This window comes from Gavialis gangeticus, unplaced genomic scaffold, assembly GCF_001723915.1.
Source record: "Gavialis gangeticus isolate Ggan-Ray unplaced genomic scaffold, GavGan_comp1, whole genome shotgun sequence".
NCBI classification, from domain to species: Eukaryota; Metazoa; Chordata; order Crocodylia; family Gavialidae; genus Gavialis; species Gavialis gangeticus.
In genome coordinates this window covers 9,098,196-9,116,721 of record NW_017728997.1, presented here as the reverse complement: position 1 = coordinate 9,116,721, position 18,526 = coordinate 9,098,196, and the positions used below count along the sequence as shown (strand labels likewise).

Sequence of the window (18,526 nt, the reverse complement as noted above, 5' to 3'; positions counted from 1 at the left end):
CCGGTCACCCATATCCCAGACTGGGAATTTAGAAGAGTGGCTGCCACCATCCCTTTGTCCTTGATGCTTTTGGGAATGATACTTCGAGTCCCCTTGTGAACTCGGTTTGCAAATCCAACTCACATTTGTGCAGCAAGTTTCAGATGGATAGAACTGGCTGAAAATAATTCACCCACTCCTGATGCTAACCTGCTACCGAGTGTCCTCGTCACAAAAAACTTCACTGAAAGGCCCCTGACTCGCCCGTCTGGTTATTAAAAGAGAGCTCAGAGAAGAAAAAAGAAGTTAAACAAAAAGCTGAATGGAAAAAGATTACGGACTTTGTTGCAAGAAGAGTGTACATTTTGCTTTCTCCGAGTTAGGTGTCATCTGCCAATCAACGTAGTAAGTGTTGATTGCATGATGGGCTGCAATTACTGAACACAAGTGGGAGAGACACTGCACCATTTTATTTATTGACTTCATGTCAGGCTAAACCTCATCCTCGTGCCCGGCCCCATCCAAGCAACTCTGATTGACATATGTTTGCACTGAACATGTGGGAAATACTGTACCCAGTGAGAAATACTATTTGCTTCTGCAGTTTTGTGCTGTGGTCTCTGTATGTTGGCAGAGAATAAACGGGGCCAGCTCCTGCCATTTTGGTACTAGGAGCAAGAGAGCCCAAGGGGTCCTCAAAGGTAAGGAATGAGAAGGAACTGGATGATCATTGCTCGAGTGAGAAAGGCACTAATTTGATAAGCACTGCTTGGGAAGCCACTAGCATGCAGAGTACTGATGTGGAAGACATGGGCCTCTGTGTTTTGTGCAATAGATCTTCTTATGATAGGACTCCGGCCGGGTCCTTTAAGGAGGGGTGCACCCAGCCCGAGGACCACCCCAGAGATCGCTGCCCTGGGACAGGCCACATGGGCTATGTGTGTGCTAGTCACTGAAATGGATATCAATTAGTTGCCTCGTTGTGGCAAGGGATGTAGACCAATAAGTTTTCCTGAGATAGCAACACCTAGTGCCATCCAAAGGCAGATTCACTGCACCTCCTTCGAAGGGCAAAGCACGTGAAGTGGGTTGCACCTGCTTCGCTGTGGGGTGCTCCTCAGGCAGGGCAGAAGTGTCCCAAGATCCCACCATGCTGCCGGCTTAGGCGTACGAGCTACAGCCTGGCATCCATTCACACTAGCAGCCACAGAGCAAGCGACCGAGCCCGAAATGTTTCTTACCTCCAGAATGAGGCGGCGTCCCACAAAGCAGCACCACTCCCTGCCCTTCTCGAACGGACACCGTGCTCCTCATTTTAGTTTTTAAGTTGTCAAGATCTGTTTCGGAAAGAAGGGGAGAGCTGGAGATCAGAGACCAGACAGCAGCAGAGGAACAAACAGAGGACACTGTTTTGCCACCCTTGCTAACAATGAGCAGTAATGACTACATCAGTGATTAGCACCTAGGGGCCGCACAAAGTCAGCACCATTAGGTGGGCAGATACCTATACATGATTCATCTGATAAACCCAGAGATTTCAATGAAGAGTCCAAAGTGTCAAAACATTTTGACCTGTTGTGGTCTTCCCAACACAAGAAATGTTCTGTTGTTTTTTCCATCGTCAAAATAAAATAAAATAAAAATCAAGGAAGCTGAGACAACATGTTTTGAGAGGGGCTCCAAACTCAGTTGGGCTTGAAGCCATAGTATATAGGCAACCTCTATACTATGCCATCATCTCCACTGATTTCAGTAGAGAGCTGAGAGAGGAGACGTACGCTCAGCAGAAGTCAGAGTGAATGACAGATCAGGACCAAAGCAGCAAGCATTTTATAAGGACACGAGATACCGGGTGTGATTTTTATCTGACCTGTGCAGGTTTTACTCCACCCCAACTCTTCAATTAAAATGAACTTACCGATGGATTGCTAGGAAGCAGATAGATTTAAACAGTTTTAAATTTTAAGATGCTATAAAAGAGGTGCAAGGCTTTTGGTCAGGAATGAGCATCAGCTGTTCCAGTGTAACAGTTATGTCTGTCCACTTATATAGTGAGCTAAACCACTATGACTTTGATCCATTTTTGTTCTACTTATACTAATATAGGACTGGGCAGAGGTAATAGGTATACTGGTCTCTTATGTCTGTCCACACCCTTTGTTAGAATGGAGTCTTCTAGTTGTCACCTTTTGGTCACCACGTTTTTATGTGAAGCAATGAATTTGATTATGAGGATTAGCATTAAGGATCGGAGCCAAACAATCCCTCATCACCAGCAGATTCAAAATTGTTCAGACGTTGGGGAGTTTTGTAAGTGGAAAAATAACTTCTTGAAGTAGCCATCATTATTCAGGCAAGCTTAGTTATGCCTTAGTAAAGGAGACTGGACTTTTTCTACCCTCTTTTACCAAGGTTAGTCAACTGTATCTGCATACAATGCTACCACCTGCCTGTGTAAATGCAGAATTCTTGGTCAGTAATATTTTATATTAACTTTGCATAGCTGTACAGGATGACAAGCGTCGGTGGAGAGTCTGGCCTCATTATCTCATTGTATGATGCCAGAAACAGTCAAGCACAAAGCGAACAATTTGGGACTTCGTTCTCAGAGAACAGTTCCCCTCACCCCGGAAACCCTGAATCACGCTGGAGCAGAGCTGTCAGACATAAGCCTGCAGAAACGTCAAGACTGGGTTTTTGAAACCTGAGCTCGCAATGTGTGGCAGCTTTCCTCTAGCAGACTCGGGGTCTGCTCTCGAGATACCCATGTGTGTGTTATTTACAGTAATGAAGAACTGAAGTGCGCTGCTGCAAATTAACAGGCCAAACAGACGACAACTCAGAGAGCCACAAGTGGAATAGGCAAAAATAAAAAACGGTTCTTGTTTACAACTTTGGGTCTAGGCATAAATGTTACCATTCGCAGATGCTCAGTGACACCCCCAGAGGGCCTTTTAAAGCAAGATGTCTTTACAGCTCAGCACAATACAAATAACAGGTCGACCAACAATGGCTGCTTTCCAAAGTATAACTTCTTTATAACTTTAAAAAGCAACAGATGTTCACCCAACCAGTCTATTCAACAACGGCAATTAAGCATCTCAGTGGCACAGTTTTAACAGGACAAACCGTTTGCTAGATGCAACAATTATAATGTGTTGCTCCATTACTCATACCATTATTCTTTGAGAGAGGTTTCTTTTTTTAAAGTTAAAAAAAGAAAAAAAAAAACCTTGAAAAAGGGAAAACATCTGTGAGCTCTTAATAGTCTATTAATACATGCACCTGTCCATCTCTCACTCGATACTGGTACATCGTTATGTTTGCTGTATTCTCACTTGGGTAGTCAGTCAGCGGTTTCTCAGTCAGAGCCCTTCCAGCCTTACTGCCCATGCAGTGACCTCCTTGAACACATGGGCTTGGTGGCACGTGCAAATATGTAGGATTAAACTGCATGAAGGACTCATAGATTCTACTCTAAATTTACCACCTGATATGTAGACAAGCCAGTGAGACCTCAAATTTTCAGGGACATCCAGCAATTTTGAGGTCTCCAGCGGGACACCCATAAGAGGTGCAGATCAGGCACCGCTCCAAGTGACTACAGCAGGAGGTCAGAAGAACCTGGCGCCTACTCCATTGCGATTCTGTCCAGTTCCTCACAACCAATTTGACAGCATGATTCATTAGCCACCGTTAAGGTATTTGGACCCGACTCCTTCCAAAAAGAGGGGACACTACGGCGTGAGGGTTAGTAATACTCTGAGTGTCAACTATCACTGTCTCTGCTACCTCTGGAAAGGCACACAGAGCCATGCTTCCCTGTGTAGGTAAGGAGCATGCTGCGTTGGCCTCACTCCTACATTATGACCTTTTCCCTGCCCTATTTTACTCTCCTCATCATTCACCCACACTTTGCAGTAGAATAGGCTCTAAATTATTGCTCCAGAAGTTAATATAATTAGGAGAAATAAATACCTATAAAAGCAGAGGAACTATTTAACATACGAGTTGTATTTAGGACTCAGCTTTGCTCTTTCGTATCAGGGCAACCCCATTATTAACTCAAAAGTAATTATATATATTGCAGTACTAAAAGAGTCAATCTTAATTATACATAGATATTTACTCATTAACTATTGCTTCTGAAACTAAATGGTTGTATCCTGTGCTACCTTCCACTCTGTCAAAGGGAAATTGTACAACACCACACATAATAAAATTAGACCTATTAAACCAACAATATATACAACCATCCAAAAAAAAGGACACGTCTTGATTATTCTGTAGGAGTCCAACTACCTTATATCACAATTCTTCAGCTCAATCTTCTGCAATTTTGCATTACAGAAGCTATTTATTATGGATTGCAAAAACAGACAAGGGAGTAGTTAAAAAACATCCAGAAAAAGAAAAATCTGAGCCACATTGAGAACTTCCTGGTAATTACTGAAAAATGGCTTTTCTATGGCAATCTCAGACTTACAGAGCATTTTATAGACTGGATTAATCATCCAGCTGAAAAAGGACATCATTATAAATCTTTAGGTTTTTCTCTCGTACTTTTTGTCCGATACCACTTTGCAAACAGCGCTAATTAAAAACAATCACATATCATTGTTCTGTGGAGAGGAGGAGAGATTTGTTTAGAAACAGCATGCTGGGCAGCGATATCAGTGCATGTTACTCTAATTTCTAACAAAAGGGGGGTATTAAGTGAATGTATTAAAATAATAATTAAAATGGAATTCATTATTTTGTCCCTCTCCCCAACGTAAGATGTTACGTTTTTGGGGGGAGGAAAAGGGCTTTTGCACTCACAGAAGACAGAGCAAAAGAGAAAGTTGGTCTTATCTTGTAAGGGCAGCATTCTGGAAATTTTTTAAAAGCCTAATGTGCTTTGTATCTGTTCCAGTTGCTTTCCTGGAAACATAATTTACTTTCTTGGAAAGAGGATATTGATGGCAGAAAAGAAATATTGCCCATTTTGGACATACAAGTGATTGCATATGCACGGTCATTAATGGCATTCGTATAATACAGATGCTGTTTGTATGTCTGGGGACACCTAAGGACAATGGGACTTTACTATTGATTAGGGATATTAATCTTACATTGAATAGGAGTAAGTATTTTATAGAAGGGTGGGGAGGCATCTCTTAATAGGGAGAAATAAAAAAGTTCTCAAACAAACGCAACAATCTTCACGGCGATGCCAACGTGAGGTTTTGTCGATATCTGTAGAGTTACTTTGGAGTTAACGTCACTATACACAGGAACCGTTATCGCAGTGTGCAGTCTCAGCAAGGAGCTCTGCAAAGGAGCAATGACTTCTTCCCACCTGGTATTGCATTGTGTACTGGCAAAACTTAAATAATCCACAAACCAGGTAGTCTGCCACCGCTTTGGCGTTCACCTTTTACTTTACTCTCCAGACCAAGGGTCAATACTCATCCAAGTGCAATTAATTCCTTGCGGGACTAGTTCAGGGAAGGTGGGAAACTTCTGGCACAGAGGAGATCAGAGTCATGAGAGAGGAGAAACACAATGATGAGCAGTGGGTGAAAACCGCTCTCAGAGCTGGTCAGTCTTACTCCCTCTCCTTGTGCATGGAAGCACAGCAGTGCTGCCAGCTTACGGGGATTTCTAGAGCCTCACAAAGAAAAGCAGCCTTGGGCCTTTTGGTTGCAGCCTCCTCTAAGCAGCTCAGAAGGAAAGACGGCTACTTCATATCCCTACAGCTAGAAAAGCATGTTAAAGAAACATGAAGGTTGCAGAGTCAAGCAATCAAACTGTAAGAAGTGCCTGAATCAATCAAGGCTGTGCATGCAACTTTAATTGAGCTTCCCTTATTTCCTTGTCCCTTCCAGCCCCTCTCTGCCACTTTTCATTGCTCTTCACAGCTTCTTATTACTCCAGTTCCCTCTACGAGACCTCTGATAAATTCCTGACTCCCTGCCTCCACTGTTCTGCATCCCTCTTTGAGGCTTGGTCACAGGCTTACCTAGCCTGTCCCAGTCTCCCACCCACAAACTACTCCTTCTGCTGCCCCCTGCCCTGATCCAGCTTTCTGGTTGGGATCCAAGTCTCTTTCTCCTCCATACTGCCCATGTGCCAGCAGGGGAAGCAGAGAACATATGTGCATCGCCAGCAGAATTTCTCCCAGAGGTTGGATTTATATACGTCTCCTGGAAAGAAATACTGATGTAAAGACTTCAAGTGATAATGAGCCAGCCACTTAACCCAGGTAGCTCTTCCAGTGTTTAATTACCTATGTTACTAGCAAATTGCATCTAATTTCAAGGTTGAGTTTGTCTGACTTCAGCTCCCAGCCACTGGACCTCATTACTCCTGTTTGCTAAATTGAAAGCTTCTGCTCACAAACACAGTCGTATCTCTTTGCATGTCAAAGTACCTATCCCCTCTGAGAAAGCCGTGTTTCAGCCTTTATGTTGACAACCCGATTACATTATACTCTCATCCTAAGGCTTTTTCCTCCCCTGATCATAGCTCATTTCGGTAACCTTCATTTCAATTCTCTCATGTATTTCCACATTCATCTTGAAATGTCGACACCAAACTGGGACATAGAATTCCAGAAGCGGTCTTCTCTATCCGTGTACAGAGGCCACATCACTTCCCTGCACCTGCTTCATATCCCTCTGTTATTCATCCAAGAATTGCATTAACGATCTTAGAGCTGAAAGCCAATGTCGAATCAGTACCTGTTTGAGTCTCTCCTCCTGACGGTATAACCCCCACTGTTTTTCCTCCTGCATGCATCAAGGTGCATTTGGGCATTAACATAGTTGGTTGGACTAAACTCATTTCACCAGGGTTTTCGGATCAATCTGTAAGAGCAACTGGTCCACTTCATTATTTACTGTCCCACCAATCTCTGTGACATCTGCAAACTTAAGCAGTAAAGATTTTGCATCATCATTCACATCCTTGATAAAAATGCCAAAGAGCATTGGACAAGAGACCCATGGGGACCCTGTAGCACCTCATTAACAACTACATTTTGGACTGCATCAGTAAACTAGATTTAAATCCATCTAGTTTGCCTTGTTAATTCCATATAACGAACATTTTCTAATCAAAATGTCTTGTGGAACAAAGTCAAATGCCCTGGAGAAATCTCAAGGATAATATATCAACAGAGTTGCCTCTATCAGCCAGTATTCTTGTCAAAAAAAGATAGAAGGTTTATTTGAGAAGACCTACTTTCCATCAAACCATGTTGATTGGCGTGAATTATAATCAAACTGCCCACAAATTGTATCAAGCTCAATGATTTATAGTTCCCTGGGTCATCCCTTTTACCCTATATCAATACAGGAATAACAAAGTTATTGCAGTTCTTGGAACCCATCCCTCATTTAGTATTGTCTAGAGTTGTTTTTGTCTTTAAAATGTTTTTAAAATGTTTTCTTAATTACTTCAGCCCTACCGACCACTGTTATTTCATTGATTAACTTGGTTTTCCTTATGAGTGACCCACATTTTTAATTTATTTTACCATTAACTTGCCTCCCATCCCTTCCCCCATTTTTATCTGAACTAAGTTATACACTACTTGCACTTGTATAACCTACTTTCAGAATGCTCATGTCTCGATAAAGGTCAATTAATGCTAACATTAATTTAAATGTCTGTTTTGTAGAATATAATGATCTTTCATCTGGCTTCCAGAGGATCCCTGCAGGAGTGCAGGGACCACATTAGGTAAGGTTCAAAAGCCTTAGATATTCCTCAGAAAAACCTTTCAGGGTTTCTATACATTCTGTAAGCTTTTGCTCTTTAGGACTAAAATTTTCCAGGCTAAATATTGATTTTTTATTTTTTATTTTGGTAAAAATGATTCAGCCAATTTTGAGCAGGAGATAGGTAAAATGCATTGTTTAAAATTCAGAGTGCTAGAATTGGATGACTGTCAAATAAAGCAGTATTACTGCCTTACCATTTCATGATAAATAGAAGTATAATAATCCCCAAGTAAAGAAAAAGGAAAAAGAGAATTTTTTTAGCTTTCTAAAACACCCTCTCTTACTTTCCTATTATTGCATTAGCACCAAACATACATTTCTATCAGCTAAAACGTGCCATTGCAAAAGAAAGATACAAAAACTGTGATCTAGCTTTATAGAAGAGTCTCTGAATCTGCATGGAAAAATGAACATAGACAAATACATCTTTGCAAGCATATGAAAATGAACCACGTATTCTACTGGCTCCTCTCCTTCCATGTAGTAAACTTGGTGTTTAAGTCCCAAGTACACTACACAGAAAGCATCACAAAGACTGGACTAGAACTAAGAGGAACACAACCATCACTTTCACTGCCTTTATGGATAAAATAACTGTTTATCTGCTTAGATCATAAAGCATTAAAAAGTTTATGTGATATTCATGATAATTAACTTATGTGGGTTTGTGAGCACTAAGGGAAAAACAGCGATATACTGCAGTATCTGAAGCAATTTACGTAAGACAAAACAGACACGCTGCCCATATTTCGTCCTCTGACATCTGCTATGAAGGGGAAATAAAGGCTTAACTGAAGATATATACATACATATATATCTAGATATCGAGACAGAGAGAGACTATCTATCTGTCTAGATATAGATCCATCTATCTCCACAAGTTCCCTAAAGCTTCCTACTGAAATGTTCCCGGCAGAACCAAAGGATAACATAACACCAGTTCAACTGTCCAGACTTTGTTCAAAAAGTCCGGTGGCACTGTTCCTTAGGAATCCAGACGCAGTCGTTCTTTAATTATGAAAAAGTTGTAGAAATTTGATTCAGTTTAACCTCCTGACTGGCTGAGACGGTAAGTAATGGCACTATACTCTCTGGCCAGAAAACCCACGTGGCCAAGGAGTCTCCCTCAATATATTCATACATAAATTCCATTCCATAGGGGTAACAGAACTTGCCAGGCAATTTCTTTCTGGATGATGATTGTACTACACTGATGATTAAAGTTACACTACTTCATTCAACCCCTAGGAGAATGCATTTTCCCATACCTTAAAAATAGATATTTTAAATGTACAGAAACACCCCGGGGAACACTGGAGTTTGCAAAGTTTGTTCTCCAATTCCTCCCAAATTGTAATGAAAACCAGGCACCTAATTCATTTAGGATTTTTAAGCTTAAGTTCTTTGCTAACATTTAATATTTCTACACATTTACCAGCTGTTTTACTCAGGTTTGATACTTATAGAATAAGGTTGACTTACAAAGATGAAAAAAGACATTGAAAGGAATGCTATGACACATTGCAAAATCTTACAAATTCTCCTCAAGGCATGTTATTGTATCTTCTTAACTCTATCCTCCAAATCAAAACACTAGAATAATAGGTATAAATATTTATATCACGCTAATGACCTTGGCGATATGCCCACCTTTTATATTTCATTGCATTTCTAGTCTAGGGAGCAAGAACAAAACCTTTAAGCTTCTTTTTAACAAACTGTTGTAAATGAGAGATGCTAATGTAATTTCATTCTCTACAAGTACCCTATAACTGATACAAAATTATGTGCCATTAAGCTGGCAAGTGCTCTTCCCCAAAGCAAACAACAGCTTTCATGAAAAAAAATAATTAATTTTGAAAAGCTTAGGACCAGCATTTTCAAATGAACCTGAATGAGTTTGGCACCCAAAACCCACTGAAGTTCAGCATGCCTTAAGATACCTAGATCAGTGGTCCTCAACCTTCTGAGACTCGTGGCACCCCATAGAAAATGCCAGCTCTTAGTTTTCACTCTTTGTTTTTGACTACAGAAAGCAAAAGCTCAAAATGGCCACAATTATGAATTTCTACTTGAAATCTCTGGGTTTATAATGTGAATCATGTCTGCAAACCTAACAGAGCTATTGTGTAGCACCTTGCGACACCGTTGACAGGATTTCAAGGGTGGAGCCCTGGTTGAGAATCACTAACTTAGGCTGTAAGTGTAGGCAAGAGATGTTCTTTTGTGCTAGTACAAAGCCTACCAAAAAAGAGGATTTTGTTGTTCTAGCTTCTCAATGCAAATAAAAAAAAAAATCCTAAATAAGCTGCAGTCACTATCTTGGTAATGATGGGTCCTAGTGAAAAAAAGTTAAACAAGTCTCCAGTATATTTCAAATCTCTATTTTATCTTACCTTTGCATATACAACCTTTACATATACAAATTGCACCCCCTACAACGTTTACTCTGTCAACAGCCAGGGTACCTGCTTACAATATATTTGGCATAATTTATAATTTGACATAATTCATAAGTACCTTTTAAAAATAAGAGGTTATTTCCTCATATGAATAGAAATAATACAAAGACACTGCCAATTAACCAGACATGCTGCATACAAATGTACCACTGTTAAAACAAACAACAACAGCACTATATAAATAGACAGTGAGTCTTTCCGTTGACTTGAAGGGGTCCTGTAATATGCTAAAAGAAATAACTAAAGGACCCTAATAAATAATTCAAATATTTTCCCCCTTAAACAAATGTTTATAAATGCAGAAAGAAGAAAGTGGATGGAAATGGGGAATTCAGTATGAACACCCAATATACAAAAGCTTCAGTGAGTGTCCTAAAAAAATTAGGAAATTTACTGGCAAGCCTTTAAAGTCCATTTTAGTTGAACTGGCATTACTGGGAGATCATGTGAGATCATGACAATTCTAACAAAAATGTATTAAGAGATCAAGAAACACTGCAGATCCCATTATACAGGAAAACGTCTCCGTGGAATGGTGACAGTGCAATATTTAGGCTGCCATTAGGCAATTTAGTTCAAATATTGTAACTTATAGTGAGAATGGGCATGGTTACAAAGCAATGATCAGTCCTGTCAAGACCCGACCTGATTGCCTTTTATTACCAAGTAACTAAATCTTTGGATGATGGTGTCGCCGTGGACATAGTCTTGCTAGACTTTAAGAAGGTCTTTGACATTGTCTCTCACCCCGTCCTCATCAATAAATTAAGCGACTGTGGCATTGATGCCTACACAGTTGGATGGTTAAAAAATTGGCTGAATGGGTGCACCTAGAGAGTTGTGGTGCACGGGTTATACTCAACCTGGCGAGATGTGAGCAGTAGGGTACCCCAAGCCTCAGTCTTTGGGCCCTCACTGTTTAACGTTTTCATTAGCGACTTGGACGAGGGGGTGGAAAGCACGCTGTCCAAGCTTGCTGATGACACTAAGATGTGGGGCGAGGTGGACACACCTGAAGGGAGAGAGAGAGGCTGCAAATAGATTTAGACAGACTACAAAAGTGGGCAGACGAAAATAGGATGGGGTTCAACGTAGATGAATGCAGGGCGCTGCACCTTGGGAGAAGGAACCCACAGCATACGTACAGGCTGAGGAGTTCCCCTCTTGCAAGCACAGAGGTGGAACGGGATCTTGGAGTCATTACTGACTCCAAGATGAACATGAACCGCCAACGCCAGACCGCAGCCAGCAAGGCCAGCCATACCTTGTCATGCATCCAAAGAAGCATCTCAAGCTGCTCCAGAGAAGTGATACCCCCCTCTGTGCGACTTTGGTCAGGCTGCAGTTGAAGTACTGTGTCCAGTACTGGGTGCTGCACTTCAAGAGGGATGTGGCCAGCCTGGACAGGGTTCAGAGGAAGGCCACCCGCTTGGTGAGAGGGCAACAGGACAGGCCCTACGAGGACAGACTGAGGGACCTGAACCTGTTCAGCCTCAGCAGGAGGCAGCTGAGGGGGGACCTGGTGGCTTCCTACAAACTCATCAGGGGAGATCAACAGCAAATAGGTAGAGCCCTTTTCTCCCCATCACCACCTGGGGTGATGAGAAACAATGATAATAAGCTGATGGAGAACAGGTTTAGGTTAGAGATCAGAAGGCAATATTTTACAGTTAGGGTGGCCAAAATCTGGAACCAACTTCCCAGGGAAGTGGTCCTCGCCCCTACCTTGGGCAAATTCAAGAGGAGGTTGGATGATCACCTGTCTGGGGTCTTGTGAACCCAGCATTCATTCCTGTTTGGCAGGGGGTTAGGCTAGATGCTCTGTTCAGGTCCCTCCTGGCCCTAGCTACTATGAAACTATGACCCATCCATCACCTCTTTCAGCTATTGGTTTTTCTCTCACTGGAGCCCTGCATTTTATCTGCAAAAAAAATAGTACAACTATTTAAAATGATTTATGGGGATGTTTTCTGAAGCCAAAACGATGCATCGTAGCCTTCACAAATTTAGCAATTTTAGTCCCTTTGAATAGAGATTTCAGGAAAAAACCCAAAAATTTCCAAGAGGAAAAAAACGAACAACTCTTAGAAAGCAGGAATGAGCATCGTGGGTCTTTCTTCCACCTGTACCTCTTAACTAGAGGTGGATTTTGGGGAGGAGACAACGTGAGCAGAAGAGAAGTAGCTGTTGCCCTGAAACTTCTGCTGTTTTTAGTGGCCCAGTGAGCAGCCCACTCCTCCCAGTGGCACCGTTTCTCCTTCACTCAAGCAAAGAAGGCCTGTTAAAGGAAATATGCACTTCTAAATGCTACCAAGATGACCACACACATGGTCGAACACACAAAATCTCCAGCGGACATTAACAACTTCTCCACCAATGCCAATGAAGGGCAAGAAGAAGAACATAGGATGGCTGCTGGCAGTGGCAGCACTTCTAACAAGTGCTCTCTATTCAGGAGTCCTCCTGCTATTGGGATGTTACCCTATGGAAGTATTGCATGTTCCAGTTCAGCACTTGAGCCCTAGAAAAACAGGCATCTCAACCAATAAGCCCAAGAGACTCTCACAATAACTTCATTTGTAGACAAGACGATACCTGAAAATCAACAAAAAATTGACCAAGCAACTCACAAGAATAAGATATACTTCTGGGACTCCATTACCAGTCAAGGGAAACAGTTATTGGCAGGCAGCATTTAAACTATTAAGTCCACCCTGCCTGCCACCCAGCAGACATTTTTAAGCAAGTCTCTGCTGCAGTCAGAATAGGAACATGTACTGCAAACTCTGGAAGGGAGAAAAAAAAAAAAATCAAGGAAGCATTTGGTCTGGCAGTCCTTCCAGATGAACAAGCAAATTACACAGGGACAGAAGGAAAACTTTGCGATAATCCTTCAGCCAGTGTTTTATAAGGCCATTCAAATGGGCATGAAGGGACATCCTAGTAGTGAAATATGTGAGGTACCAGAGAAGGTCGCAAGTGGGGACATATTTACTCTGCTGACTGACATGGCCCCGTAATATGAAAGGAGCCCAAGACATTAGGATGGAAAAATAGCCACGTTACTGAAACAAAAGATGCTTCCCACGGCATAAACCAGCTACTTGAATGACAAGCGGAAGCTGAGAACATGTCATCTAAAAATGAGCAACAGAAGCTTCAGCACATGTGAAACCCTTGCTGTAGTTTCAGTCTTTAGGAAGAAACAGGATGAAAAGCATGGCTGGAATAAGATGGCAACAGTAACCCTTTTCTAGGAAAACAAGATGGGGAAGTGCGATCATGTTGTTTAGTTGGTCTAGTAAAAGTTATTGCATTTACCCAAAGAACCTTGTCTGCCTATGTCCTTAGACCAACACAGCTACAACCTATGGCCCTAAATCATGTCATTTGACCCTTTATGAATAAACAAAAAACAAACCAACCAACCAAAACACAACCAAAACCCCTCCATAGGAAATAGCTAAAACTGATAGTCACACGTATAATACACACGGCTTGAGACTAGACAGAGGGTCTCACCTCCCTTCTGCTCCCTCACTTTCCAAGGCCATGAGCCTGAGCTGCGAGGTGCTCCAGGGCCAGACTGCTGGTCTGGTATAGCCAGCAGGAGTGAATGGGTGAGACTTAGCATGCGCTAAAGACTCAGGTCCATAACTTGGAGGGAGTAGAGCTCATAAACTTCTCTACATGATCTAGTCACAAGTGGAGGGAACAGCAGGAGAAATTTGACTCTTATCTTCTGTAATGACTATTAGGAGCTCAGTATCTCCAAGTGGGCACCACAGCCATTTCCCATTCTAAATATGGTAAAAGGGAACATAGCTTCAATACAATGTGGTGATTATGGTAACTGTTAATCAACCACATCTCACTGAATATGGGCTCCAGTTTTCTTAAACAAGACGTTATTAGGCAACATGCTTGTGTACCTTTATCCCTAGCGGGGGTATATGGCCATGCTTGTATTTATGATCTTTGTAATGGCTTTTCTATTAAAAAGGAAAAATACATAAATAAAAATCAGTGACACTTTTTATGACAAAAATTTAAAAGTGAATTATTTCTCAGAGGGATTAGCTCATCAACAGAATAATCTCCCTCTTCCCATAAAAGAGGTAGGAACAAAGGAAAGATTCAGAAAACATCACGAATATAAAAATCCTTCAAAAAAAAAACAAAAAACCAACACATCATGATTAGATGGTAGGATGAATTAGAAGCCATTTCAAAAAGGCTAAAGGAAGATATAACACGAACATCCTATGCAAGCAGAATACAAGTGCAAATACAGGTTGTTGCCAGTGAAATACCACGATTTGCTTGTGGCTCCACTTTGTGCCCATCGCTCATCAATTATGAAAGGTCAGTCTCTCTCATATCACCCCACTTCCTGCCTCTCCCCTGCTGGCTAAATTCCCCTCATCAATACAGAGATGCAAATTCCATTCAAATCTATGTAAACTGCATGTGTATATTTGTGGAAGGCATCTGCTGCGCGTGGTTGCGTGTGCGTGCACACGCTCATGTGCATGTGTACATATGCAAGTCAGGTAACAGGGCTCTGATGGTTAAATGAGAGCTATGGTTCCTGTTATTATGGCAGGCAAACATAAATGCTGTTGCACTGACAGTTTGTCACATCAGTTGTGAAATTTATCTTTTGAATACGATAAATTTTAATCTAGCAAAAAAAGAGCATATAAGCACTCACCAGAAATTAAAATAAAATGTATTGAGCGTCGCTCTATCACTGCTAGAGAAAAGCCAGTAATACAGCTTCCTGTGTAAGATGTTCTCAATCCCCTGAACTTTTGGTTTCAGGTTAACACCTCCCTTTCTGGGCTTGAGGCTTATTTCTATCTGGTAGCATCCACAGTGGGCTGGGCTTTATACGTATGGGGAGGGTGGACGTAATACTGTCTCCTCCAAAGAGCTCAAGTGCTCAGACGAGTTTGCCCTCTACCATCTGCCCGAGCAGAGTCTGAGCTCTGGACAGATGGTCACAGGGACACTACTGGTGGTTTCAGCACAGGATTGATCTAATGTGTGATTTTAAAATCTAGGAAATATAATGCGTGTGGTACTAAAAACATGATCAATACTGAACGATGGATTTTTAAAGAACTTCTGAGTTTGTGCTTGGACAATGAACATGGAAGCAAAACCTCCAAACTGCTGTTGTGACCCTCCACAGGGACCTTAGGGAAGCTGGTTGGTTTGCTTCTTTTGAGCTAGCGTCACAGCCTTTACTTTGTGACCCTCTTATTCCCAGGTGCAGGACAGTCACATCTCCTATCTGATGACTTACTAACCCTGCTTCCAGCTCCCTTTTCTTTCAACTGCCGTTGAATAACAGCTGTGATTCTTGCCACTCCCCTTCGACTCTGTGACTGGTCAGGAGTTTTGCTAGGACCATCTAGAGAGGTTTGTGCATATTTATTCACATCATTACCTGCAAAAACTCCCTGGACTCTCCCACCTCCTGCACTGAACCTGAGCACAGGCTCACCCAAGTGGGAGTTAATCAAAGGCTCACTGAGGAAGGGCCATTTTTTTAAACCTACAGCATAGTAGGGCCAGTTTGCCTACTTTATCTGAATCGATTATGCCAAACCCCTCTTCTCTTAGGCCATCAAACCCCCAAAACCAACCATTTTTAATTGCGACAACTGCTCTGGTTATCCCTTTGACTGCAGTTAACAGCTCCTTGAACTTTGGTTCTTAACCTTTGCCCTTTTCAGAGCAAGAAATATGTTCTAACAATTTATCGACAAGAACATGCTATCAACTTATTTCAGACAACATGCATAAACATGAGTATATTAGGTCTTGTCTGAATGGGTATGTGGCTTAACCCTTACTTATACAACGCCAACAACACTATATCAAGTTTAAATAAAATTGATTGAACCAGGAATTAGGAAACACTGAAAGAGTGACTTTGGTTGAGGGCATTAGATATTTATGCAATGCTATGTAGACCATGTTTTCAGCAGAATTATGTAACTTTCCAATAAAGAACTGCATTTTTTTAAAAATTGACAATAGATTTCAGTTCTTTGTGTTCAGAAAAACTAAAAAGCAACAAACACAATAACTTTTTATTATGGAGACAGCCACTGGGCTATTATCTGGTAATGAATGCTGCCTTTCTGCGTGCTTTGTCATATCAACAATATTTACAATATTTAATATCAGTGGCAGATCAAATACATTTTTCAGAGTGCCACTTTCTATTCGCAATAGTGTCTGCCTTGTGAATGCCTAGCACTGGAGTGACATGCATACTTTGAATATGTACCTTATTGAAGGAACAGCTCTAGCTAGTAAGGTACCTCCAGAGACAGCAGCATGACTTCCAGAATCCAGATCCCCCTGGAGCCTCTATATCTTCTAGTTCCTTGGCAATAAATCACATGAGCAAATGGTGACATTAAAACACTATCGGGGCATCAAAAACTTCTAATGAACTTCAGTGGGTAACCACATTTTCATTCAGTTATAATATCAGGAAAATTTTAATTAGTTGGCAAACAAGCCACATCTGCACATTATTCATCTGAGAGGTCAATATTCAAAGTAGCTGCCATTGCCACCCTGGTGCAGTTACTTTGCTACAACTGGTGGACAGGTGGCATGTGCGCTCAGTTCCCCTGCCCAGATTCTTGGCTATGGTTTCTTTGCAATGCTTTAGCATCGCCAAGCAGTTGCACAGCTTTTTCCTTAAGGAAAAAACTAAGGATTGCCAGAAAGCCAGCCCAGCTCCCGATTCCTCGGAAGGGAACATATGAGAAAAATATGTACAGAATCCTGCTCATCCTGGACAGCTTTTGAGGGAGAGGGGAGGAAAGGATCCTGTTCATCCTCCCACCTTTTGAGGGAAACGGGCATTTTGGTGCCTTGAGGGCTCCAGGAGTATGGGAATAGAAAGGTGGCTCTTCCCCGTCTCTTCCTACTGCATCAAACTCAGTACAAATGGCAATGAAACTGTTGCAGTTAAAATGTTCTCCTATTCATCATAGCAGTTTACATGATTCTTATCCAACGATGTCTTTTTAAACAGATAGAAGCACATTTCTAACAATGGAGTCTGGAGCCCTACAACTAATAAAAAACAACTACCCCGCTGCACACAGAAAGAGAAGGAACAGAGCTTGTGAACTGCTTCCGTTACACTCAGAAGAATTTCTATTATGATGTCTCGTGAATGAGTCATGGAGGGATTAACAGATGGTATGAACTAGGAGCTGTGAATGGTAACAAATAATAGCAACAAATTGTTATTTATAAAGCATTTTCACCCTCCAATTCTACTGTGCCACTTGGGGTGCAACAAAAAAATCCAATTAAATGTGATCATAATAATTAACTGAAAAGAATTAAATTAGCTAAAAAAATGAAGTATATCTTATGCATCCGCTGTACTAGAAGCTAAATAAATTAGCATGAAGACATCAGAAATGCCTGCACGCAATACCATGTCGAGGCAGGGTGGTAGGTGCAGAGTGAGAGAAAGGGAGAAATTTCTGTAGACTACATAGTATGACCAGATAGAGGAAGATGAAAAAAAAAAAAAAAAAAAAAAAAAAAAAAAAGAGCCAGGCTGGGAAAAGGGAAGTCAAGAAATACTAGAGAAAAGAAAAAAATCATGGAGGCCTCACTAAGAACAACAGATGGGCTGAGAAAAACATTAGCTGGCCTTATGGTATGGGGAAGTCTCCACTGCTGAACCTTGGATTTGTCTGCATCTTCCCATTCCACATAGTACACTGAAGAAATTAAATGGGGATGGGGCAATATGGAAGAAAACCTTACCTTGGGAGATACATTATCAAATAATCCTACCCCCACTTCTCAAAGAAGGAGAATCAGTTCAAAGGAATGTTACTTAAGTCAGCTCACGGAGGTAGTTAGGTCAAAGGATGTGGTCATCATGGGTGACCTGAACTTTCCAGACATCTACTGGGAAGAGCAGTCAGCCAGGTCTGACCCCTCAAGTAGGTTTGTAGCCAAGATACAGAACCTCCATCTAACCCAGGAGGTGCACAGCCCCACCTTGTTGGACCTGGTGCTGGCCATGGGCGATGACCTGGTGAGAGGGCTCGACCACCTGGGTGACAGCAATCATTGCCTGCTGGAATTCACCATCCAGCGCAAGGTGGCAAAGGCCTGCAGCAAGGCAGCAGCCCTGGACTTCAGAAGGGCGGACTTCAACAAGCTAAGGAGAATAGTTGGGAAGGCACTGAGGTCCTGAAGGGGAGGGGAGTCGGGGGGTCCAAGAAGAGTGGTCGTTCCTTAAGGAGACAATCCTCC

General features: G+C 41.7%; 1 protein-coding gene across 1 annotated transcript in view; it reads right to left on the bottom strand.

Moving 5' to 3' along the window:
- CNTN3 (contactin 3) overlaps window positions 1-18,526 on the bottom strand; it is a 172,989-nt gene that overhangs the window by 86,620 nt on the left and 67,843 nt on the right. The window contains exon 2 of the mRNA XM_019504736.1: window positions 1,221-1,316. Within this exon, the coding sequence (XP_019360281.1) occupies window positions 1,221-1,316 (96 nt within the window). The remainder of the gene's footprint in view (window positions 1-1,220; window positions 1,317-18,526) is intronic.